At 41.5% G+C, this 24732-nt stretch overlaps 2 protein-coding genes across 11 annotated transcripts in view; one reads left to right on the top strand and one right to left on the bottom strand.

The window, feature by feature from the left end:
- The window catches only part of ATP2A2 (ATPase sarcoplasmic/endoplasmic reticulum Ca2+ transporting 2), a 44707-nt gene extending 38423 nt beyond the window's left edge, over positions 1-6284 (top strand). Inside the window, exons 20-21 of one of the 2 annotated variants that reach the window (XR_014684331.1) lie at positions 89-1650; positions 5184-6284. Coding sequence is in view for 1 of the 2 variants with exons in the window: in XM_084491403.1 (XP_084347529.1) it covers positions 89-209; positions 5184-5197 (135 nt within the window). In the remaining variant the exon portion in view is untranslated. The remainder of the gene's footprint in view (positions 1-88; positions 1651-5183) is intronic. The other variant, XM_084491403.1, reaches the window with a different exon arrangement.
- ANAPC7 (anaphase promoting complex subunit 7) lies at positions 5766-23805 on the bottom strand. Of its 9 annotated transcripts, none has more exons than XM_084491410.1 (14): positions 23530-23801; positions 23022-23208; positions 22573-22692; positions 21341-21452; positions 20950-21103; positions 20702-20844; positions 20220-20337; positions 19580-19776; positions 18882-19106; positions 18339-18489; positions 14175-17480; positions 11631-13779; positions 11303-11430; positions 5766-11214 (listed from the first exon to the last, which is right to left on the bottom strand). In XM_084491410.1, the coding sequence occupies exons 1-11, from the start codon at positions 23628-23630 to the stop codon at positions 17291-17293; spliced, it is 1698 nt and encodes a 565-aa protein (XP_084347536.1). In that variant the 5' UTR covers positions 23631-23801; the 3' UTR covers positions 5766-11214; positions 11303-11430; positions 11631-13779; positions 14175-17290. The 9 variants fall into 9 exon arrangements, with proteins under 9 accessions (XP_084347536.1, XP_084347537.1, XP_084347535.1 ...); XM_084491411.1 differs by having other exon boundaries at positions 5766-7551; positions 11316-11430; XM_084491409.1 differs by having other exon boundaries at positions 5766-11430; positions 11631-12679; positions 13636-13779.
- Between the last annotated feature and the right edge of the window lie 927 nt (positions 23806-24732).

Below are 24732 nucleotides of genomic sequence, written 5' to 3'. Positions count from 1 at the left end.
GAGCTTGGAGATGGAGCAAAAACTTGTCAGGAGCTTGAGGCAAGGGGTGGAGGAGGAGCAGAGGTGTAATACTTGGCTTTTCTTTCAGATTATCTTCCAGATCACACCTCTGAATGTGACGCAATGGCTGATGGTATTGAAAATCTCACTACCTGTCATTCTGCTGGATGAAACACTTAAATACGTGGCCCGTAACTACCTGGAACCTGGTAAAGATAGTGTGCGGCCTGCCACCAAACCGTGTTCTTTGTCAGCATGCACCGAAGGAGTTTCCTGGCCGTTTGTGTTCATTACTATGCCCTTGGTTATCTGGCTTTACAGCACAGACACTAACTTTAGTGATATGTTCTGGTCTTGACTGACATGGTGACAGTTTTACATTGAAAGAAAAAGTTTAACTTAATCAATTTTTTTATTGTTTAGAGCAACTGTCTATTTCTGCTGAATTTTCACATGAACATATTTGCCGGTGATGGAGGTTTCATACTCTAGATTTTGGTTTTTTGCTTTTTCTGACTTCAGTGGGGGCAATATATTCCTCTTTTATACACAGTTAAAGTGTCCATTGACATGTACAGAGAACTAACACTATTTTATGCAATTTTTTTGTAGATGAAAAGCATGTACAGTGTTCTGTTCAATAGTCTATTCATCATGTAAAAAAAAAAAGTAAATTTTTTTGAGCCAGCGGACACTATCAAACTAAATTGGCAGCAGATTTTAGGGAATGAATGTGTGTTGTCTGAAACTAAAAAAAAAAAAAAAAAAAAGAAAAAAAGCATGTAACTGTTTGTCTTCTGCATGATCATCCCAACTTAATTTGTCATACAGTCAGGTTTTATTTTTTTCATAAGCCGAACTTTCTGCACTGGGTAGAGAGTACTGCTACCTTGGTCAGGATTTCTTCTGTATCCCCTCTTCCTGCTCCCTTGCTCTTGGTTCTTGACTGTCCTTGTTTACACCAGTTTCTGTATGAGGTATGCCTAATCTTGCTCGTGCAGAAAATATCATTCCAGGTGCAGCCTCCTGGGGTTCTTCCATATTCTCAACACACAGTTTTTTTTAAAGATTATTTATTTAAGTGTCTATTGTATTTTTATTGTAACAGACCTTATTTTGCCAGTGTTGCCCATGATGCAGGGATAGGGAGGTTTTCTTCTGTCTACTTAAATCTAAACCAAGCCTTTTTAACCAACACAGTCTGTTTTAATTCCAAAAGAGGGTTTAAGTTGAGTTTTAATACCTTACTTACATGTGTCAGATCTTTTTTTTTTCTTCCCCCTTTAAGATCAAAACTTGTAATGAGACCTGGAAAAATAACTTGCACTGCATAGCTAGAAATTGGATATCCTACACTTAGGGCACTAATGCTAAGTTGTATACATGGAGTTACTCTGCTGGCCTGTTGTTAGCCTGACTTGAAGTAACAAGCTCGTGTGTGTGTTTTGTAAAATCTGTAAATAGCACATGACCAAATTGAACATATTGTATAGAACTATTTTTATTTTAATGTGGCACTAACCACCTTCATTATTACGGTAAATGTTAAAGCATGTTTTCAAATTCAGTCCTGTATCAACAACGTGTAAGTCATTAACAGTCCTAACTGTGGTGTTTTTCTCCAATGCCTTCCAACTTTCATCGACTAAAGTGAGTATTTCTCTTCCATTTCACCATGCCAGTGGTGACTTGCTGTAAAATAGCGTATGCTGTATACATGTTGAAGAATAAATAGTAATTTCCTTCATTCCCATGCTGTGTTTTGTCAAATTCTGCTGTGCTACATTATTATCACCACTTTAGACTCTCATTCTATGGTGTGAAGCTGAAATTACTGATTCTGAAGGTAAAGCGCTTGCTTTTGTTTTAGTGCATTTTAGAGCTTGTTTTAGAGCAGCCAGGAGCCTTAGTGTACCCCAAGATCCTACAGCTTTGTCTTAAGTTCAAGATAAAATTGGATAAATCTGTAACTTAAGACAATGACAGGTGTTCATATGAATGTTTAGTGTGCAGAACACTAGTACTCATGGTCAGGTGCTGGTTTACTCTGAGGTTTTGTCCTCCTCTGAGCACACCAGCCCTTCTCTAGGAATAATCCACACAGTGCTCAATGTGCAGGTGCTTCTCTGCTCCTCTTTGCAAAAGCAGCTTATTGTTTCCAATGAACGGAAACACTTTGAACAGTGGTCATACAAAAAGACAAAAGAACAGTCTTGGCTTCACAGGATAGTCTTTGAAAATTGTACGAGGGTCATAATGCCTTTGTTGAGCAGCAGGTGCTGTGTTATCTTGTGTTGGCTCGAAATCTGCTTTAATAACCAAATTCAAACAGCTTTCTTACTCCTCGTAGCTTTTAACTACCATTTTCCTCTCTGCTCTTTTAGAGCCTGCTGGAATCCAGTGAGCACAGATTAATCCTTTAGGTTTCAAGCTTTCAGATATACATGCCAGCCTCAGAATACAGACCTGATTTGAAAGTCCACTGCATTGCGAATACTCCCTGTTTATGTAAACATTGATATACTTTAACTGATGCAGAAGTGACTCAGGTAGGGGGAGATAGAAATGATGTAAGAGGTTTTTTGTAGAACTGTAAGCGGTGAACTCACTTGAATGCCCTCTATGTAAGAAGGAACCTGTCTTTGCCAACCTGGATGTTTTGCATACCACAAAACCGATGGCCAGCACCAGTCAGATGCTGTCTGAATACTAACTGAGCATTTTAAGGCTTGCTTCTGTTCCTTCAAACAGGAAACTTACAGGTCATGTAATTTAGAATTCCTTGAGATCAAAATATATCCAAGTCCATTGTCATTTGTTGGAAACAATAGAATTGTGGCCAGATTTTTTCAAGGGGGCAGGAATAGCCACTGAATCTTTGAGCAATGGCTCTGTGTAAACCTCCAGAGCACCCATGTTGCTGTGCTTTTCTCAGCCATGTATGTGGCAGTAGTTGAGAGGAATTCTTGTACAGTTCTTTTCCTGTCTATTACACAAAATAATAATTCTTGCATACAACACCTTTCTGCCCATCTCTAAGACACTGAAGGGGAAAATGGATGAATTAAAATTCAGTCTTTTGACACGTTCTGTTGAATCTTTGTCTGGCACACTCAGTTGTGCATGTTGAAGACAAATCTTGCTGAGGGCTCACTTGTATCAGTTATCTCAGGGTCTCACTTGCAGTAGGAGCCTTCTGTTTCTTGGAGTTTACCTTTGAAAGCTAGGCTGTTGGTGGGTGAATGGAGTGGCATTTATCCCTCCTGACTGCTTCTGCAACCTCAGGAGCCTGGTTTTGTAGGGTATGCTTAAAGAGCCCAAGCAATCTTAACCTACCTTGCTTTTCTTTATTATTTTTTAGATGTCTCCTGGTCTTGCTGTCTAGACCTCTTTGCAGAAATGGAGCAGTAGGGTTCCCTATGATCAGTACTTCATTATTGCTGGTTCAGTGGCAACTTCTGTTATACTTCAGTACTTCTGTTCTCCAGGTGTTGCCGCTATAAGATGCAGGCTAGCCTGGTGTGGTCTGGACTGGCCAAACGTTAAGACTTACCATGTGCTTCTTCCCCTGTGGTCAAGCACCCAGCACTAAAATTGCTCTGCTGTGGGCTTTCAGGTTTTATTTCCCATCTCAACTTTAGAAGATAAACTTCATACCTTTTGTTTCCCTTTGCTCTCATCTCACTGAGCTTCATCTCTCTGGTCTTCTGAATTCCTCACACCTTGCTTGTTTTCTAGCAAGTGAGGGGTGTGTAAGATTAACGTTGATTGTGACTGATGGTACCATATGTGAGAAACACCAGGACGGATCCCAGCTTATGCTAGGAAACCAGTGGGTTTTGCTATGACAGCAGTGCCTCCTGAATTCAGTGTTCTGTGGGCTGGTCCAAAGCAGAGCAAAGAGGATGGTCAAGCAGCTGCAGTCATGCCAGCAACATGGAAACAAGGGCTTTTATCTTTGTCATGCCCCAGGTGCTCTCAGCTTTCAAATGGCAGTGATTCAAAGTATTGGTTTTGAGCTGCACAACTCAAGCTGCTCCTTCTTGCCTGTATCCAGGCACTAAAATTAGTCCATGGTTGGTTTCTCAAAGCATTACCGCAAATAAATCAGTATGAAAGAAGCTGCAGAAAAATACATCCCAGTCTCTCACAGTGCTGCAAAGCTGATGGTTGTAGAGAGGCCGTTCTGGAGAAAGCTCATGGTAAGAAAATGAGTTCTTAATCTGATGATAAAATGCAGTACAGCAGTCCTCTGTCACTGTTCGAAGAACACAGCTGATGCACAGAATATATGTGGTAAACTGCTTAAAGATGGTTAAATTTGCTGAGATGAAGGGAGGTAAAAACTGATACAAAATTGTCTGTCTCTTGCACCTGTCTTGTTTACCTTCTTGCACTTCTAACCATTAACTGTTTCCCTAATCTCTGCTAATTACATCCTTAATTACATTAATATTATGCATTCTCAAATCCTAGCAGGAGAGCCTAAATTTTAGTGTTAAGCAGTGTTTTGAAGAGCCACCCTTTAGTTCTAGGCAATCAGAGTACACTTTTTCCAGACCCAAGGCTAACCTTACGCTGTATTTTAGGGGTAAAGTCCAGTAGTTATACTGTACTCTACCCTTTGCCTACGCATTAATCTGTGTAGTTTAACGACTTCTTCGGAGCTTTCCTACTGCTTCCCAGAATAAGCTGCGTAACTTAAAAAAGGGACATTGTTAGGTCACTTCAGGGCCAAACTTGCACTATAATGCCTCGATTAAAAGAACACTCTTCAAGATTATTTATTTTAAAGGGGAAAAAAATAGCTCAAACTGGGTACTATAAGAAGCTGAAAGACAGACGAGTCTCCCTTTACTTTTTACTATTACCACTAGTCAGGCAAAGAAATGCAAACGCTATCCAAACATACCTCAATTCATCTTCATTTATGGTCTTCTGGAGAAGGTGCTGACTTTGATGATAAAGGGAGCTCTGCTGAATTCAGAAGAGCTGAGACATAATCCAGAGTGTCCTGGGCTTTAAGAACAAAGTAACCTGAGAGTGTCCCTTCAATGACAGAGCAGTTGTTATCAGACTTAACATTCTTTCTTCTGTCACTGTTGATCTTAGTCTTGCTTTTACAATGATACTTTGCATTCATCCTTTTATTAACTGTTTCCTTTTCTTTCTTTCCTTTTCAGCAATACTGGAGTAATCGCTTCCTAAACAATTTTGCAGAAATGTAAGGTTGTTTTGTTGCGTGCATGTGTTTTTAGCAACACATCTACCAAAACTTCTGCATGTATCATGTGTAAAGATTCTTTGCTTTCCCTAAAAACAAAACTCATTGTGTTCTCTGTGGAAGAAATGTGTGGTACCATTAGGACTTCAGATGTACAAATGTGCAATATAGTTACAGAATTGGAAACTCTCTCCAGAGAAGTTTGGGTTCTGTGCAGCATGGAGAAGAGTTTGTTTATCTTTGAACAAGAATCGCCGAGCTGTCAGCCAATTTTCCATATTCCTGTATGTAAAATGTCAGTTTATAAAATGTACAATATCAAAACTGCATGCCTTCGGTTGTAGACAAATCTCTGTATTGTATCATCCAAACATACTACTCTATAACAGCTTATGTACAATGCTATCCTATTTATAAAACTCATTGAAAAGATTACAGATGAATGTTAAACTGTAAGCCTCCAATTCATACCTTTGGATTTTTTTATCATGTGTGCAAATCAACCTGTTTTGCACTGTAATGTAACTTATTTAAATCTAAGGCAGTAAGACAGATGTTGGTGCAATACAAAATATTGTGATGCATTTATTTAGAAAGCAGCAAATGATTTAGCCAGTTACCACAACTGCATGTATGACCTTTAGAAGTTGTAAATAAGATCAGTTGTCTATTTACATGCTGACAGTAAGAAGCATCACACCTAGTTTCATTTGTATCAGGTAAATAAATTTATTCTACAATACATACTTTGTGTGTTATTTTATGCACTTTGTTTTCCGCAGGTACATGCGTACATACTTCAGCGTGCTCTTATATTAATGCCAGGATGACACATATTTGCACCAACAGCATTGCAATCTTTCCTTCTAGAACTATGCAGATGCCAGCTGCTCTTCCAGCAGTATTGACCTCCTCGCTGGTGTGACTTCCTCTGTCCAGGGGCTTGTGTGTGTGTTTAAGGGACACTGTCAAGTACTTTGATCACTCAATTTTTTTTAAAATGCTCCATTGTTTGTAAATCCCTCTGAGAAACTTAAAATAAACATTTCTTTCCCAACTACCATCTCTATTTTTTGTCCTTTTCTATTTCCTAAATTGCCCCAGCCCTCAGTAGCTGCTGGCCCCTTCCACCTTCCATAGGCAAAAGGAAGATTAACCAAGAGTGTGTTTGCTACAAGCCATGACCAGCCTGCTTATGGCTGCTTTTGTTAGTCATGGCTTATTCCCTTCCTCAAGACTTAGGCAATTCTGCTGGTAAGCATGCTGCAGCAGTGCAGGTCCCTCCAGGTCACAGCATCAGAGCCCTCGTTACAGCGTTAGGCAAGGCTAAAGCACTCCAAAGGGTAAAAGCTGGGTTAGCCAAGTGTCCTGTAATGCTCTGCTCTGACTCCCATAAACTACGTTTTGTTTAGAGTAAGAGGAGGGAAGTAAGGGCACAAGCAGAGCCTCTCTAACTCTGCAACTTCAGCCAACTTCAAAGGGGAGTAATGCGTTTTAAATTAACTGTAATGCCTCTCCAACTAGCCCATGATACCAGCACAGCGCCAGCAAACAGCGTTACCCAAATTAGGTGACATGTCTGAGCCCCTTCAAACACAACAGCACGAGGTTTAAAAATACTAGAGCCGAATTCCGTGGCTGAGCTCCGCTATATGATGGTCGGCGCTGCATTAATACATAGGGCTGGAGGAGAAGGCTGCTTCCTACTATGGTAGTGTTGTTCCCAGCAAGCTGAGCTCTGCTCCTAACCTCTGGGCCAAGGCTGTCAGAACCGAGTTCAGCACAGCTTTTATCTGCAGCTGCAGCTCTTCCCTCCACCTTATTTATAGACAGGCTCCTGCGCACACCAACAGCACTGTCACCAAATAACCTCCCGGAGCTGCTCCCAGCACAGGCCAACAAACAGCAGCTGTCCATTACACTGCGCAGACACCTGAGCTAAACAATTAAAATCATTTGTTCAGCCCGTTAGGGAAGAAACTGCCCCATTAGCAAACATCTCTAGGCTGGTGTTCAGGAAATGGTGAGAAAAACAAAGCTGTCTTTATCAACTACAGGCAGCTGAAGTCCAGTTTCTCAGAACACACACACACAGTGTAGCAACAGCTTGTAAAAGTTACTCCTGCTGCCCAGCTGAGCTGATGCCCTCTTTTCTACTTTTATGAATACCTGCCAGTCTGTACATTTGGTATCGGTGCTGTTGACAATTAATTCATTGTTCAGAAAACAGCTTCAGCTTCCACTCCGTACTGCTGCCATGGTGCAAGGATGGTTTCAGCATTTCTGCGTTGACAGCACAGCACTGAGAAGTGAACGGAGACCAAACCCTTAACTTAGCTTTAAACATTTTTTTTTTTTAGTTATGATCTGCAAGCATAACTAGTCCCCAAATGAACTGCAAGCAGCACTTCTGGAGTACAGCCACATAGAGAAAACTTTGAGAAGCTCAGTGGGTTGCTAGGTACTCAAGTGCGAGAGCATGTGGGGTAAGAGATGCTGAGATAAACAGCTTCATCGCCCCCCTCCTCCTCCTCACCTCGCTGCACAGCCCTGCCTCCAAAGCACCGCATGGATGGGCCCCACTCTGACAGCTGTGGAAGGAAGAGAAATGGTTCCTGGCACCCTCAGGAATTACGGGCAAATTACATCAAGCTCCAGGACGGGGCAGAAAACAGCCCCGTCTCCCAGCCAGGTGAATGTGACTGCGTAAGATCCGAACCCACGGCCACCCCCAGGCTGGTGGGTGAGAAATGAGGAAAGCACTTGGTAGAGGAGAAAGCTCATTTGTTTCACAACCTCAGCTCTGAAAAAGAGCCTCAGGAAAATCTACGGGCCGAGCCCACAGAAGCCACAGAATGAAGAAGAGCATCCCACCCTCTGCTCAGCCTGCAGAGCCCTGAGCACCTGAAGACAGTTTTAGAACATTTCATCCCCAACGATTCAGCTGCTCTAAACCAAACTCCACCAGAGCACCACACACCTTCCCCACCACCGGCTGACTTCTGTCCCCAGCAATCTAACACAAGCCTGCTGCTGTCATTCGATGCCCAAACCAAAGATGCACAATCAATACCGAAGGGAACCAATCTAACTGCAGTCATGGCCTCAGGTTCTGCTATCAGCCACGGACACCTCAGAAGCAGTTAACTGCAGCCCAGAGCTGAGGCTCTGCAAAGCCCGTGGGACGCTGCACAGAAAGCTCTAAGCTAAGTGGGGCAGCATCGAGAGCGGCAACCAGGGGCTGAGGTGGAAAATGTAGGTCAGCTCTACTGCTGCTGAAGAAACCCTGCAAGATCAGTAGTCACCAAGCTCGGAGTGCTCAGAAGCCTTCTGACATGGGTTTAGCAGGCTCAGCTGTCTGCCTAACAAGGTCAAGGCCCCTGCTGTGTGTTTAAATAGAGACAGAGGGACCTGAATTCATATGGTAAGAGTTATCTTCATCAGCCTCCTGGAGCAGCTTGAAGGGAATGCGCAAAATCATGAGAGCACCCAGAAACTTCCCTTTTAATTAGATCTTTTGGAGGCAGTACGAACTCCCACTTGCACATAATCCTAGGAATAACACAGGATTTTGCTGACATCACCAGCTTTAAGAGAAGTAAAATTCTCTAGTCTTGCTCTTCAGCAATGGCCAGCCTCCAAGAGCTGCTTGGCGTGTCCAGCTCAGTGTTTCTCTGAGACTGAGCTGCCATAATCAACTGAAATAGACTTCAGAAACAACAACAAAATCCCCAGACCTGATAAGCCTGGGCTGCTATAAACCCATGCTATTTTTGCAGGTGGCAGAGTCAATTTTTCCTACTGAGGCAGGCAAAGAACACTGCTTTACTATTGGGGTGAGATAACATCAGAGGCTAACAATCAAGCTGCAACCAGCTCATGCATCCAGAACCAAGTCACACAGCTCCAGCGCATTGTGATTGCAAAACAGCGACGCTTTGGTCTCGCGCCTGTTCCTGCCCTGCCCTGCATTCAGTGAGGCACGACACCCCAGACAGAATTTGTACCTTAAAAATCAGTTTCTCTTATCATCGCCCTCCTGCAGGACTCGAGCACTAGCAGAGACCTTCAGTCGAGGTTTGAGACCAACCTTCACCAAGCAAAAGAGGGGCACAAAAGAAAAAGCTCCCACCACCCCTGAGCTCACCCCAATGTGCCTCCTTTCCGCTCCTGGAAGAACAAACTCGATGTTTCTCAGGACATCCACCACGAGGCTTTGTACCTTTGCTGAACTGCTAACACGAGAATCCACCCCCCCGTGCTCACAAACAACCGGCAGGTGCTGGAAATCTCAGCCTCTGCCAGGCAGCACTGACTGGGTGTGGATTGCTTGCCAAAACCGTGCTGCTCTTCAACACAGCTCCCAGGCGTTTCATGGACCAAAAAGAAAACCAGAAGGAAATGGCTGCAGCATTGACTCAGTCTCCAGCCCATCAGACGATGCCTGCAAACCACAGCTGGCCTCTCAGAAAACAAGGCCAAGCTCCCAAAGCACCCCGAGCCTGCTTTAACAAGTTCTCTGCCTTGCGGAATTACGGAATCTCCCAGAGTGACACTGCAGACATTTCCACCGACATCCCAGCGTTGTGTCAATCAGATTCCGCAATAAAACAGCAAAAAGCTGCACGTAACGTGCCAAAACTAGCCCGAAGAATGACTGTGTACACTGCGCAGCACTAGATCTGTATCAGCGCATGGAACAAACAGAGGAAGGCGAGTGCTGCTGGTGGCTGCCCACAGCAGTGGGGAACGAGATGTTCCCTTAGTTTGGGTTGAGGGGCAGAGATAATAAAAGTGCTGAAGTAAAATTCAAGCACCTAAAGTCCTGGAAAATTCCTTTCTCCAGTTGACGCTGACCCCAGAGCACACAGACTCCCTGGGACACTTCTCTTTTCTTCCTGGAACTGCTCTGACACCTTACGCTGCCTTTCTGCGTGCGCTCGGAGCTGCACTGGTAAGACCAGTTCAGCATTTAGCTCTTCCTGTGCTAATCAGGTTCCACACGCTCATTAGGCAGTCCTCAGCCCATGCGAAGCACGAGGGCTTTTTTTCTGACAGATGTACGCTGAAAGACTTAACACCATCCGGCCTTTCACAAAATGGAGTTGCTGTTGCCCTGCTTTTTACAGCATAATTAAGAGCTCGCCTCCTCCCCTCACCAGCTGCCATTTGTCTTTGAAGTCCTCATCAGGACACTTCCATCTCAGTGAAAGCCCCACTGGCAACGTCCCACAGAACCACTCAATTCCTCTCCCTAGCATCCTAGTGAAAATGCAGCCATCACGGGGCTGGCACTAGGGCTAATCCAGGGTTAGAAATAGGACACACACTTTTCCCTTCCCTCAGGGCAGGGGAGATGAAGAGCAGCCTCACCCGCAGCAGGCAACGTTTCCCTTCAGGCCATGCCCAGGAGCTTTGGGAGTTTCCTTCCCAAGGCCAAGAGCCCAGCAGCAAGTGAGGTTAGCCCCTGTGTGTGTCTCGACACCCATGTAAGGCCAGATGGTGCACGTTCTTCTTTCTGCCGTGTAAAACCTCTGGATTGATGGCACGGATGGCAGATCACAGCACAAAGGGAGATCAAACCAACCTGCTTCCTATTCGCTCTTTTCAGACAATAGAGGCAGCAAGAACAAAGCTGAAATCAAAGCACAGCACGGGAAGAGTTCAGCCCCTTTTGCAAAAACTCAGGTATTTCCAGGGATGGAGTGTTACTGGGTGGAAGGTCCTTAAAACTTCTTAGAGCCCAACATTTTGGTTAGGGAAGTGAACATTCAACAGAATCCTGCAGCCTTATCTAATTGTCTGAGTTGCTGCGTGACATCCTCTGCAGAACAGTGGTTAGCTGGAGCCACCTTCCTGCCTGCCTATTAAAAGCTGTCCTAGCGAGCTGAGGAAACATTAAAGTCCACCTCCATACACAGCTTCTCCTCTTGCAACAATCAGCAGCAGCACCAGAATCCAGCAGTTATCCAGGTCAGCTTGAATTTATGCTAACATAGGAAGGACTATTTTTCAGAATAATGCCAGATTTTCCCCTCATTAAACAGATATTTCAGCAGATGAGACAACTGAACTTACAGAAGGCACAAACTGCATGACCTGGGCCAGTTTGGAAGTCACCTGCATTCCAGATCACTCAGGTCCACCAGACTGACAGCCCGCTCAGTCCACGCGAACGTTGCCTCCTTCTTGGTTCCACTGTGGACCTAAGGAGGAAAACCAAAAACCAAAACCTGAGGTTAGGCTTTCTGCCAATTTGGTCTGCCTGCAGCATCACTGGCTACCAGCCCATCAAATATTCCAAGGCAGAAAAGCTCCTCAGTCACTGACTGCAGATACTCGCTGCCTTCCCAGCAGACAGGCTTTGCAAACGTTTATTCCAAGAACCATATGGACTGCAGCTTACCCAGACCAACCAGGGTAAAGAAGATTCATATCTGCATGCTGCTGTTCTTGCTCTACTGATGTCATCATGCTGAAGTTTCCTGGAAAACCGCTCAGTATCCAACAAGATGAAGCCAAGTTACCAGCTTCAGCTCTTCAAACCATACTACACATCGAGGGAGAACACAATATATTAGATAATAAACATTAGGCAAAAAGCAGAACAACAGAAATCTGATAAATAGTTCGGGGAAAGAGCTGGCATCTTAGTGACCTTTACAGCAATGCACAAGCAGTGTGCTGTCTCTCCAGCCAACACAGGAACGAAGTCTTTTGTGCCGCCAGATTGACCCAAGCTCTTGGATCAGATGCCAGCGTACAGATCTCACCTCTGCCAACTGCTAAACCCTCCCAGCTCAGGGAGCCCAACCGGGAGATGTTCCAAGCCACCAAAACCCCTCGTTAGCTGAGCATCGTGTGCTGCTGCCTGCCCATCAGGCGACTTTGATGTAATTGGATTTTCTGTTCTCTGTAAATATTTTAGAAATTGTCAAGTCCAAGTCTCAGGATGTGGGCTTTTTTCCCCTCTTTTTCCTCTAGACATGCATTCTGAGGCTCACTGTGCTCTAAAACAGACAGCTGACAGCTAAAAAGAAGCAAGTTGAAGTGATCAAAGGTAAAATTTCAGAATGCGAGGTCACTGTTTCCTGCCAGGCCACGCACTGGTTAAACATAATGTAGCCAGGACACAAGCAGGACAGCCAGTTCAGCAGATGTCATCTATTGTCCTTTAAGAAACGGTACTGCCTGTGAAGGGACAGATGTACAAAACCCAATCCTTTTTAAAACCTGTCTGTCAGGAATTATACTGCTGTTGGTAGATCCCCAAACCATCTGCATGCATCAACGTTTTGATAGGCAGACAGAGAAAGAAGGAAGAGGAAACTGATCTCCAAACTTACGAAGCCCTTTGCCTCTCCCGGGAGCTGGTTGGGAGCAGGGAAGCTGTTTGAAATGGAGGCTTTTACAATGTAAACATCTGTCAGTGACCCGCCATGGTGAAAGCTTCCCCTGCACATTCCATATAGAGTATTAAACAGCCATTAGCATTAATGTTAGCTAAGTATGCGCAAGGCTCGAGACAGCAAGTGAAAACATAGATCATTCCTTCTGTTTTGCTGTCATCAACAGCAATCGATGTGGACTAGCCAAATAGTCTTCCTTAATACAAAGATATTGGACATTGTTACAGTGAAATCCCCCACATGAACAGTTTATTTTTCACCAAGCTGTGTTTGCATCAGAATACACCCTTCTTTTTCTGCACCCAAACACCCAGCTCTGTGTACTCTCTGCCTCCTCCTGACCAGCTTCCAAATGACATCTTAACCAGTCTGCCAGTTCTGAAAACAAGCAGAACTGCAGGAGCAGCAGCAGCTGCCCAGTTCTCTCCCTTTCCACACCACCACACCATTATTCTTCCTATCTTGTCATCCTTCCCTCCAAGATCTGGTCACTGGACCGTCACAAACCTGTTAATTATCAGCAGGGCCTTAGGCAAAGCTCCTACACAGCAATTCAACAGCAACACAGTTCCCAGCCCCCTCCTCCTCAATATCCTTGAACCAAGCAGCCTTTTGTGGGGCCACAAAGCAAGCAGATAAAAAGTAAAATTTAAAAAAAAAAAAAAAAAAAAAAACAGGATGGGAGAGGAGTGTGAATATTTCTGAGGGAATTTCAGGAATCTTGTTACAGGATTACTTTTCAAACCACTACCCAGGCAAAACGGGCAGTACAGGAACACGACTGGTAAGGGAGTAATTCCTTAAGCTCACACTGAATCCTTTCTATGAAGAAACTACTGCAAAAGTGACTGCAGTGTAATTGCTTTTTACTGGGTACTACATAAAGTTGTACCAATGTACTAAATTTAATCCCACCTAAGGCCACTAAATTTAAAACCCCTGGAGTCTGCATTAATTTAGAATATTTATTTATTTATTTTTTTATATTTGGCTACAATATACCTGTGTAACTTGAAACCACAACAGTACAACGTAGCCTTTGAGATTTCCTTACAGCTGAGGTCTGAATGAAGAAATAGGGTTTGCTGGATAAAAAATATTCCTTGCCTCTATCTTCGACAGATCAGTTTCCACATCACTGAGCTTCTGAAAAGTAAGGATAGAAGAAAAGAATCACTACAAAAATAAAACAAAACAAAAAAAACAGGCCTAATAAGACAGTTATTGAAGAAAAAAAATCCCTAGTTAATCAAAAATCTCTCCATACTCAGCAGTAACAGAAAAGGAAAAAGCACCTCAATTAGAGAAAAACATTTATATTGGCCAGCAGTCCTCAGTTCTTTTCATTATCTCTGCTTCACAGTTCTTAGATTCTCAAGATCTGGAAATCAGAATTCTAAATACTGCCAGTATTTTAGTTATCAGCACATCATAGAAAGCACTGGCAAGTCGCTTGCTACAGAACATATATTATTTAGATAATTCCTAGCCACATCATTGATGCATGATACTTTTCGATTCCAGTAAATTAAGCCTTTTACCTCATCCCCAAGTCTATGTAAAGGCTTTAGATTTGAAGAAATCCCATCCCCTTATATCACTTCTGTATCTTGCCTATCATAAAGCAGGCAGGAATTAAGAACCTGTTAATGACATCTGTGATTTAAACGTCAAACAGCTGTCAGGATTTCAAGCAATCACTCTGTCCTTACCCAACCCAGAGACTAGCACTGGCAGATGTGTCAGTGCTGTAAAATACAACTGGATGGCAACAGCTTCTTGCCTCCCCTAAGAATTGCTTCACTTCTGGGAGCTTACATCACAGATTTGACACAGCCTGAACTTCAGGTTTTGGCTTTGTGATTTTTACTTCTAGCGTGCAGAGCACATGATTAATGGACAGAATGAGATCAACTACATAGAATTAGCTAATTGTTCCAGTCTCTAAACTAGAATACCAGTAACTAAATTTGAGTACAAGATTTCTGCAAAACCTGAGATCACATTCTAAAAGTAGAGCACTAATGAAGGCTCATTAATAGGCAAGAAAAACCCCTTTAGAATTCTCAAGCTAGTGCTAAGTACATCTATCTACATAATCTCAAATGCTTTGGCACATATGACATTTTAAAGTTCCTTATTCTCTACAATTAGAGACTACAAAAATAGTACAATTACTAGCAAAGACTACAAACAAGTGATATAATCCTAATACACCAGGTCCTTGCAGAAGCATTATTTACAGGTATCTTTTCACTGGAATTTTCACTTTCAATAAGGAATAAAATTCTCAGAAAAATAAATCAGCAAGGATTTGACTCCATTTTGACAGCTATCTTAAGGTGTTTTCTGGTGTACCTGGGCTTGTTTGCTAAAGCTGCACATAAGGACACTGTTCGCTTCACAGCACGCTCATTTATCTTGTAGTTTCACCTCTATCCTACAAGAGGTTATCAGGTTATCTACAAAAACACTACAGCATGATTTAGTAAAACTGTGGTTCTCAGCCTTCCTGTTCTATGCAAATGTTGTTTCACAAAAATGTGTAAGAGTAGTGGTTTCCACCTGTGATTAATGACTTATTTCAAGGAATCATTAGAACAAAAAGGCCAAGCAGCTCACAAAATCTACATCATGTACCTCATATGCTTCTTTCATCAAAAATTAAATTTGCCTGTTCTTCAGTTTAATAACATTAAAAACTATATTCTTTCATCTATAATGGATGTTTGAAATAACAAAGCTAATGAACCTTCCTACTTTTCAGACATGGAATACAATTTGATGAAACCTTGAGTGTGAAGAAAACACAAGGGAGGTGAAAAAAGAAAAAATGCTTTGAATTTGCTTGTATATGTATACTTTTTCCATCAGACAGCAATAGTATAAACACTTAGGTTCTTCATTAAAGAAAAAAAAGGGTTTCAGGCCTCTCATACACCAGAATGCAATTAACTAAGTGTTCACTAACTGAAACACAGCCATTTGGTGAATTTATTTAATTAAGGAGCAGTCACAGTTTATGCCAATTCAATCACCAAGATAGCAGCGTTCTGTTCTTTTCTGTTCTTCCCATATATTCTTTAATTAAGCATAACTCAGCTTGATATTTTGGAAAGTCTAAAGCCCCTAGAATTCCAGAGAGAACACATACCCAGATGTTTTTTTTTTTTTTTTTTTTTTTAATGGATAAACTATTAGACTCCCTTTATGTGACATAAAAAAGCATTTTCAAAATAGACTACAATAGGAGTAACTGCCTAGTCTCTTTGTTGTGCATTTTTCTAATTCATGTAGTGCATATTACAGAGGAAAAGAAATTTTACCCTTATCTGCATTGTACTTCTACGATTAGGGGGAAGCTTGTTTTCCATCTCATGTATTTGTAGCAAACAGGCATTTTTCCTCCAGCTGATACTCAGTACTACTTTTTAGTCTTGTAATAATGTCTGTCTGCTCCAGCATAACTGTGGTAACAGAATAAATACAAAAGGAATTAAATTGTCAAGATAAAAAGATGTTTTCGTAAGACTACGGAAATCAGAGCTATAAGAAAAGTAAGAGCACAAAGTAATTCCTCCTCCCACACACCAAGCCCACAGAATTGAGTTTCTGGATTACACGACGAAGCTCACCCTGGAAGAGATGATGCTGAGGAGATAAAGTTGAGAATCTGTAATCAAAGCAATGTAACTTGGCTTCAAAAGGTGATGGAAAACACAAGAATTCAGACAGTATCTCCCAAGAACAGGAAGTATCTAAACATGGCAAAAGCAAGACAATACATACTTGTATAATTTTATCATTTTTACAGTAATGCATGTGGAAAGGGATGAATTCTTTTTATATCATTTTAATTGTCATTGCTGTATGCTGAATGTGAAGTGCTTTGAGTCACTGATGAAAAACCATTTAGTAACATTCTGAAATAAAACTAAAGAGCATTTAAAAATAAATGTTAATGTACAGACTTTATGTAATTACAGAGTTCAGTAAGGATTGGGCAAACTGCTGTAATTCTCCACCATTGGTACAATTCCGTACACACAGAAATCGGTCAACTACAAAAATGTCCTCTAAGACAAAGCCGAGTGGCGTATCAAACATCTCCTTTACAGCACATAGAAGATAAAAAGACATGCCTTATAAAAAGACAAATTAATTCAACAAACACAGCAAGAGAAAAGTGCTGCTTTCAGCCACACCAAAGCAACTCCTCCAGACTTCAACAGGAGTGTGAGCCCAAAAGGTAGCATACAAACAAGGGAACATACAAACCTTTTTCACAAAGGAATACAAACCGCTGTATTTACAAATCAATCAAGCACACTTAGCCCTGAACACAATTTAGACAGTTCTTATCATAAACAATAGGCTTATTATGCACTTTAGATTCTATAATGCTTCTAGTTTTAGCAGGGATTTTTTGAAATTAGAAGTTGCAAATAACCTTCAGTACAGTTAATCCCTTATACTTAATAAATAAGAAGCATTAAGAATCTTCATGGCATTGAGATGCATAGAACTATAAATGGTTTCAGAGTCTATAAAAAAAAAGTCTTCTGTTACTGCAAAAAAAAATAGCTGAAGTTCTTCAAAGAAGAATGGCCCCGGTGGTATGTTCATGTGCCAAAACACGCCTCAGTAAGAGAGGCCATCACTGCATGCCAAACCACTGTTCTTGATCTGCCCACTGGGCTGCTTCACTGTCACTGCCTTCCAAGTCCCCCTCTTCTCCACTTCCCTCCATATCGTCCACGTCTTCTTCCTGGGTTGCATCTGTTGGGCTTTCCTCTTTTTCCATTTTCTGCATTCCTTCTAGTGACTTCTGATCATTTGGATCCAAACTGAGGGAAAAGAAAGGAAAAGAAAGCATTGACTTAAAACTTAGTATTTTTTTTTTTTGTATTTGTAATGCTATAATAGAAAAAAATCATCTTGTTTTGTGCACTTCCTGTTTAGCACCACCAAGAATTTCAAATTAGTAGATGCAGCTTCACCTCAGGCTGACAATAACACCAAGTATTACATCTCTATACAAAACCATTTTGAGCCTCACGAATGCACTTCTCTAAACATCACAGTCTTTAAGGAAACTTAGTCAACTCCTTCAGACAACACTAATTATAAGGATTTGGAAGTAATAAAAATTTAAATGACTATGACTAAACGCATCATTTACAAGACAAAAATAGCTGATCCATTTACGCAACACGAGTTTATTGTGGATGTAATGTGCTAGATTTAAGCTAAGTTTAACTTTTTGAAATCGAAATATGTAACATTTAACATAACTTTATAAGATAACATTTAGGTTCTTTATTGAATCACCTATTTAAATTTACATAATAGCTCATGCTCATAGAGCACCTCCTATTCTAAAGGAACAGATCCTAAAGTTGCCAATTTAATAATAAATACAAAAATCCACGCCTTAATCTTTTCATCAGTAAAGGAGCTGTACGCCTGGTGACATGTTTACCGTTAATACCATCCCTAAATTTTGCACTTCTCAGTTCAAAGCCTTATGAGCAACTAATTCATTATCAGGTCATGTTGTGTTACGTTTCTGTTTTAAAGGAGAATGAGGTAGAGCTACCTCTGATGCATGCCCTAACCAATTAGTGACTCAATGCTCAACTTTTTACTTGGAGTTGATTATGGATTCTTGTAAATACGCTGCAACCTTGGAGTGTCTGGGTTACCTTAGGGCAATACTGTACTGGTCCATCGCTTCCTGGTATTCGTTGACAGCTACAAGAAAGTCTCCAAGTATTCGATGCAGAACACAGTCACTCTGATTAGCCAGCGCGTTCCTCAACAAAGCAATTCCATCTTCATACTTCTGTTCTCTACCTGTTTATTTGCAAAACTACAGTTTTAATTAATAGTTTAGACAGATCTATAAAAGTCAGAGTGTGCAGTAAAAGCCATCACAACATGAAACTATTTCTTCCCTCAGAAGTGACAGCATGAAGGATAGTAGTAATATACTTTCTGTAAGCAGAAACTGCTACACTCGTGACTACGTATACTTTGAAGTCAAAACATTTTGCCTGCAATTGTTTTAAGTGCTGCAATGCCAGTTGCAAGATGCAATTAATTCTTGTCCTTTTCCCTTCAGAATAGAACTGACAACCCCCTGGGCTGCAGCATCACCATCACATTCCTCTCATTGATGAGGCTGCATAATACTATAAAACATAATTAATGTTGTAAGTAAGTTGACATGGAAAAAGTGAACTTACTAAGAAGTTCTGCTTTCTTTACCACAGCTTTAATGTAATCAGGTCTTTGTGTCAGTGCTTTGTCCAATAACGTTTTTGCTTTTTCCTGTGTGACTGGGTCTTCAAGACAGACTGTTGCTAACAAAGTGAGGGTCTGCGCATTTGCTCCCAGAGTTTTATACACATTATTTGCCATAACCATAGCTTCTCGGATACTGTTAGATGCTAGGTAACATTCGATGAGACCTGATGATGAAAAAGGAAAACATTTTAACATTACTTTTAACTCTGCAAGAAAATCCATATTCCTCTGAAAATATATCTTTATATCTTTTCTTAACTACTTGCCATATAAACTTGTTCCTATTTAGGAGACAGTATGACAAAATGAAGCTCCCAGTGCAACTAACTACACAGTTCACATCATCATCTGAAACTGATTTTCCCAAAACACCCAAGTCTCTTTATAGCCAGATTAAAGAATTTAAAAACAAACATCTTTTTTGAAAATCATTCTTATAAATACACATGTTCTCTATTATCTCTCATCTAACCACTTTTCATAGAAATGTATAGTTTTGGGGGTAATAATAATGTACTTTCTAGTAAAGTCAGCCTGAGAAAAAAAAAAAGAATTCCTGTCTATTTTCTTGTTTGATAACAACAATAATCATCACCACCACATCAACGCTATCTTTCAATAGCTTCCCTTCACTCACCTTCATAGCAATCCAGCCTGCAAGGTGCAAGACGTATCGCTTCACGGAAGTGTATAATTGCTTCCTGTACCCGGCCCATGTTCCTAAGAGCAGCTCCTTTCAGCAACAGAGCTTGAACGCTATTACTATTAAGCTGGATAGCTTTGGCTCCTAAATATAAGGCACGGGAGTATCGTTTACTATAGAAACTATGACACCTACGGAAAGACAAGATGGATTGTAAACATGTACTGCCTGCACACATTCACTGAGGCTTACAAGAGAGAGGGAAAAAAAAAAGATTACAAGCAACTGTTGAGCTTCTTGGATTTCAAGTTAAAAATACATGTTCAGGTAAAAACAAACTGCTTTTCAAAAGCTAAAAAAAAAAAAAAAGCAAAAATCAATATGAATATTAAACATTATAGCTATTTAATATATCATTACTACTGAACAGGTATAGTAACTCAAAGAGGTTTAGACTTACTGAAAACAACCAAGATAGGTATTTATTACTAGCTAAAGTTGCCCCAAAACCAGAACACAGAGGTTAGAAAAGCACCCTCTGTACAAAAAAAGCTGAATCCACTCTATCAGCTGTAATCCACCTCATGCAGCAAATCAAGAGGGTCAGGGTAAGAAAGGAAAGAGAACATCTTACCCAGACACCACCCAGGGCTCTGCATGCTGATCAGAAATATTGAAGAGACGGCAGCCCAAGTTCTCCACATCCTCCAGCCGACCTTCCCGTGCCAATAAATAACCATATACATCCATTCCTGAAGCGAAACGTTTGAAGGTCAGTCATCAAGAAACAGAAAACTCATTCACAACAAGATATAATAAAAACAAACTTCTTAATTAAATTATTTTTAATATATGCTTCTTTGGCAAACCACATAAATGGCTACGCTACCTTTTAATTTTAAATGACTGGCAACACAAACACCTACTCTGACCTGTGCAAGTACCAGCAACTGGTCAATGTACACGATTTTGGAGTGTAAATTCTGAATTGAAAGCCACGTAAAGCAATATTCAATATTCTACTGAATGTTTGTTTGCATGTATCTGCCACTCTAATGTTACTCACCAGATCATTACACTAAGTAAACTTTTTTTTTTTTTTTAGGATTTACTCACCTTTTATTAGGTAAGGATCCAGCATTTGTGCTTGTTCAAATTTTAGAATAGAGTTTTTATTATCTCCAGCTCTGAAATACAGGTCTGCTAAGCTCCCCAGTAAATCTACATTATCCCGCAGCAATGACTTTTTCTCTAAAGAGCTTTAAGAGAAAAGAAACAGCTGTTATTTATACAATGTCATTTTAATATAATTATACATAAATATAAAATATAATTTGATTACATCATGCTCTTTCAACTCTTACCAAATGGTATTGATTGCTCTCGTGTTATCTCCAGTATGCACAAAAGCATATGCCTTGATCCACACTGAAAGCCAGTCCAAGTTAGGAATACTCTGAATTACATTCATTGTCATAGAGGCCACTTCCGCACCTTTCACCGACAGTGAGAGCAAACCTATTCAGAAAGATACAAAAATGAATCAATTAAGTCAACATAAACAACATTAAATACAAATTAACTGTCTGAAGACCAGAAACTCCATCCCCTGACAAGCACAAAGAAGCAGTTTGTCACAATGTTCTTTACAATTTCCATAACGCATTCAAATTACAGTGAATTACCTAGTCCTAAATATAATTCAAATTATAACACTTTTTAGTGCTGAAGTACTTACAGTATGGAGAAACCTACCTAGTATGGCATCAAGTGCTAACGGGCACTGTCTCAGTACTTCTTTGTAGCTTGTAACGGAGGAGCGTTCTTGACCCGCTTTCTTGTACAGATTTGCCAGCATCATGTTGATCTGCAAGGAACACAAATGGCAGTAGTGTCAGGTACAAGAAAGAAGAAATCCTCACTAAGAAAAGGTCACAACTTTGCCTTCAAACATGCTCCCTCCCTCCTGTTCTGGGCAGAAGTTATAATTGCCAGCTTTTTTTCTGAGATCATTATGACATACTATATACTATAAAATTAAAATCGATTATTCTGAGTCCCAATATAAAATTTATATTCTTCTGTATTGACATAATACATCTTGAAATCTCAGTATTTTGCACATGTCAAAAAATGGGCAAACATTTACAGACGATGCCTGTATATTCTTTGCATTAACTTTCAGTGCACATCTCTGATCAGACTGAGTTAATGCCTTTATCTTTTAGCCTTTATGACATAACAGAGCCAGAAGGCACAGACTCAACATATTTAGCACCTCAGTCCACAATGGGATCTAAATATTTAGCATTATCTAAACTGTTATTAAGAAGGATGGAGTGAACTGGAAAGACGGAGCATTGGCCTTCCTTTTATTTGCCAAAGTCTTCATCCTTTCAAGCAGCTTGTGTTGCTCAAACTCTACAATAAGAAATGACGTGCAACTCCTTATACATTCTGGGCTCAGGAACATATTAAAACACTTGCTGAACTTTAATAATCATAGTTTAGCAAGTTCAACTGACTGCCTAGGCTACAAGTGTCTTCCCTTCAGCTCCAGCTGGTGACAGCACACCTTTCCTGTTCAGTGATATACAGCTTTTCCATGGAGGTTAGGACTCTGCCCAGCTACATCCACAAAATAAAGTACGGTACATTAAACCTGTACTTGGCTCTCACTTTTCGAGCCCCACCTCAAAACCAGAGCAAATTATTTGGTTATCTCGCACTCACTCGCTAACTTGCTGTAACTCAACAGTTTACAATCATATGAACTTTTTTCCTGGTAGAAGTGACACGCGTTTGTTGAGAGTAACCATGCTTTCCCCTATGAAAACTACTCACGACTACATCCAAGAAAGAATGGACAATGGATGGATAATACAGATTTCAAGCTCTATTATAGTCAAAGAGTACGTTGCTTTACTGGCCTAAGGATTAGAAATACACTGACCAAGGACTTGTGACAAACATCTGCCAGAACAAACCTTTGGGGTTCTCTGTCTGGAAGGAATCCCATCCAGAATAGCAATGGCATCTTTATCTTGCTTCAGCATTGTGTAGCATTCAGCCATTTTATATTTCACTTCAATTTCAGACGGTAAACACTGAAATAAAACACAAACATTAAAGCACATTAGAGTCACATAAAAAACGTAAGTAACATCTCCTCATTAAACGTTTACAGCATGTTAGAAAAGTCTAGTGCAAGAAAGTTAAAAATGCAACTGACTGTTGGTTCTCATGTCTTCAAAAAGCATGAATTGCATGTATAAAAAAACTCATGTTCCAAGACCACATTAAGGTTTTCATTAGAAAACAGGTTTATTTGACATGATAAATCCACAATTTAACACTACATCATTAAATGAGTAACATTAACTGGACAGAGCGGTGGTGATCATTTTATGCAGCACATTAGTCAGTTTTTAAATACCTGGCTTTGGGGGGTTGATGCAGCATTCCCAGTAGAAGGTCTTACTTTTGAAGTTTTACTTAAAGCCTTTTTCTGCTGCAAGGCCATCGTGTACTTACTGACAGCATTTCTATACTCCTTATCATGGAAAAGAGAATCCGCGTGATATACGAGGAGTTGGTATTTCTGAGATGGTGAAAACAGTTCCCTAGGAAAAAAACGCAAACAGACTGAGTTCAGCTAAGAGCCAAAGGGATTCCAAAGCATGTGAAGCTTGCTTTGTCTGCCTTCAACTCCCAGCTGCTGATGCTCCCTTGCTGCACTGGCAGGGCCCCTGGGTAACAGGTACAACCCCTCACAACGATGAACTGTGAGGATTTCAGAAGGGGATTCCGGCGTTAATTACTACCTCAAACAACTCTTTGGGGAGTTAGGGAGAGCCCTAACACTGAGCCCTCCTCCTCCTCGTCTGCTGCCCCCAGGCTCCCCGCGGGCCTCCCCCTCAGCCGCCGGCGGGAGGGCCACTCACGGGTTGTTGCCGCTCATCGTCAGGAGAAGCCCGCTGAGGAGCCGCACGTTCGAGTGGAGCCCGGCGGAGGCCATCTCCCGGACGTGCTCCACCACGCTCATGACGGCGGCGGCGGGAGGGCACGGCAAGGAGAAACGGGGCCGGGAAGGGATCGAAAAGGGACCGAAAAGAGACCGGGAGGGGACTCGGAGGGGACCGGGGCCGCCGCCACCGCTTCAAAATGGCGCCGTCGCAGGCCCCTCACACGACGCCGCCTCCGCCGCTGCCCTGACAGGCGCTTGGCGGGGCAGCCCGCGGGCGGGGCCAAGGCCCCCCGATAGCTCCGCCCGCGCAGCGCTGCCTTCCCTCAGTCGGCTGAGGGGCGGGCGGGGGACGGGAAGAGGGAGGTTTGCCTCAGGCTGGGTACTGTGTTATACGGGGCTGGAAGAGGACTTCCCCAGCTCAGCAGTGTTTTGTGTAAAAAGATTTAGATTCTGTGTTTGCAGAGCTCTTAAACCTAGCTGTTTTTCTCTCAAAACCGAATTTTCTCCCCAAACTTCATTAGCTGTTGGCTGTGACAGAGGTCTTGGAGGTAGCAGAGGTTCTGCCTTTAAAAATAGACATCTGAGAAGAAAGACCCTTTAAAATCCAGGTTTCTTCTGGGACACAAGCAGAAGAAATGCTTTAACTTGTGCCACCATTAACTATGAGGCATGAACTGCCTCTCACAGGGGTTGACCTCCCACAGCAATAAAATAAAACAGACGTGTTGGGATTTTTTTACCAATCCCTTTTCTACTGTGAAAGGGAGTAAAACGTGTAAAATATAAAACATGAGTATTCCACAAGCATTGCTGCCACCAACAGCAGGAGGAGCTGTCAGCTCAAGGAGCTCTCAGTGACTGCGCCAAGCAGCCCAATGTTAAGGAACACAAAGTGTGTTGGTGCTGTATGGTGGCAATGAAACAAGCATTGCCACAATGTTTTGCCATTTACTGCAATTTTCTGTCTAGAAAATAAAACAAACTTACATTTGCAGATCTTCAGGAAGCCATCAGATTGATCAAAATAATTTTTGCTACTATCATGCTCATTGTTTGTCCAAATCTGCCATCACAAAGGCAGCTTTGGACTAAGTTGTGTGTAATCTGCCTGCATTACTCTTTGAAGATGTTTTAGTACAAGGAAGCACTGCTCTGAAGAAGATTTAAATAATCAGGACAT

The sequence above is a fragment of the Aythya ferina genome, assembly GCF_964211825.1.
Source record: "Aythya ferina genome assembly, chromosome: 17".
NCBI lineage: Eukaryota > Metazoa > Chordata > Aves > Anseriformes > Anatidae > Aythya > Aythya ferina.
Note: the sequence above shows the minus strand (reverse complement) of the source record. Positions and strands in the feature narration are given on the sequence as shown.

Coding starts and splice junctions, on each gene's coding strand:
- ANAPC7 (XM_084491407.1), bottom strand. CDS start 23,630: ATGAGCGTGGTGGAGCACGTCCGGGAGATGGCCTCCGCCGGGCTCCAC. Junction 20,338..20,701: donor GGATCCTTACCTAATAAAAG/GTGAGTAAATCC, acceptor GTTTCGCTTCAG/GAATGGATGTATATGGTTAT. Junction 18,490..18,881: donor AAAGAAAGCAGAACTTCTTA/GTAAGTTCACTT, acceptor GCAAATAAACAG/GTAGAGAACAGAAGTATGAA.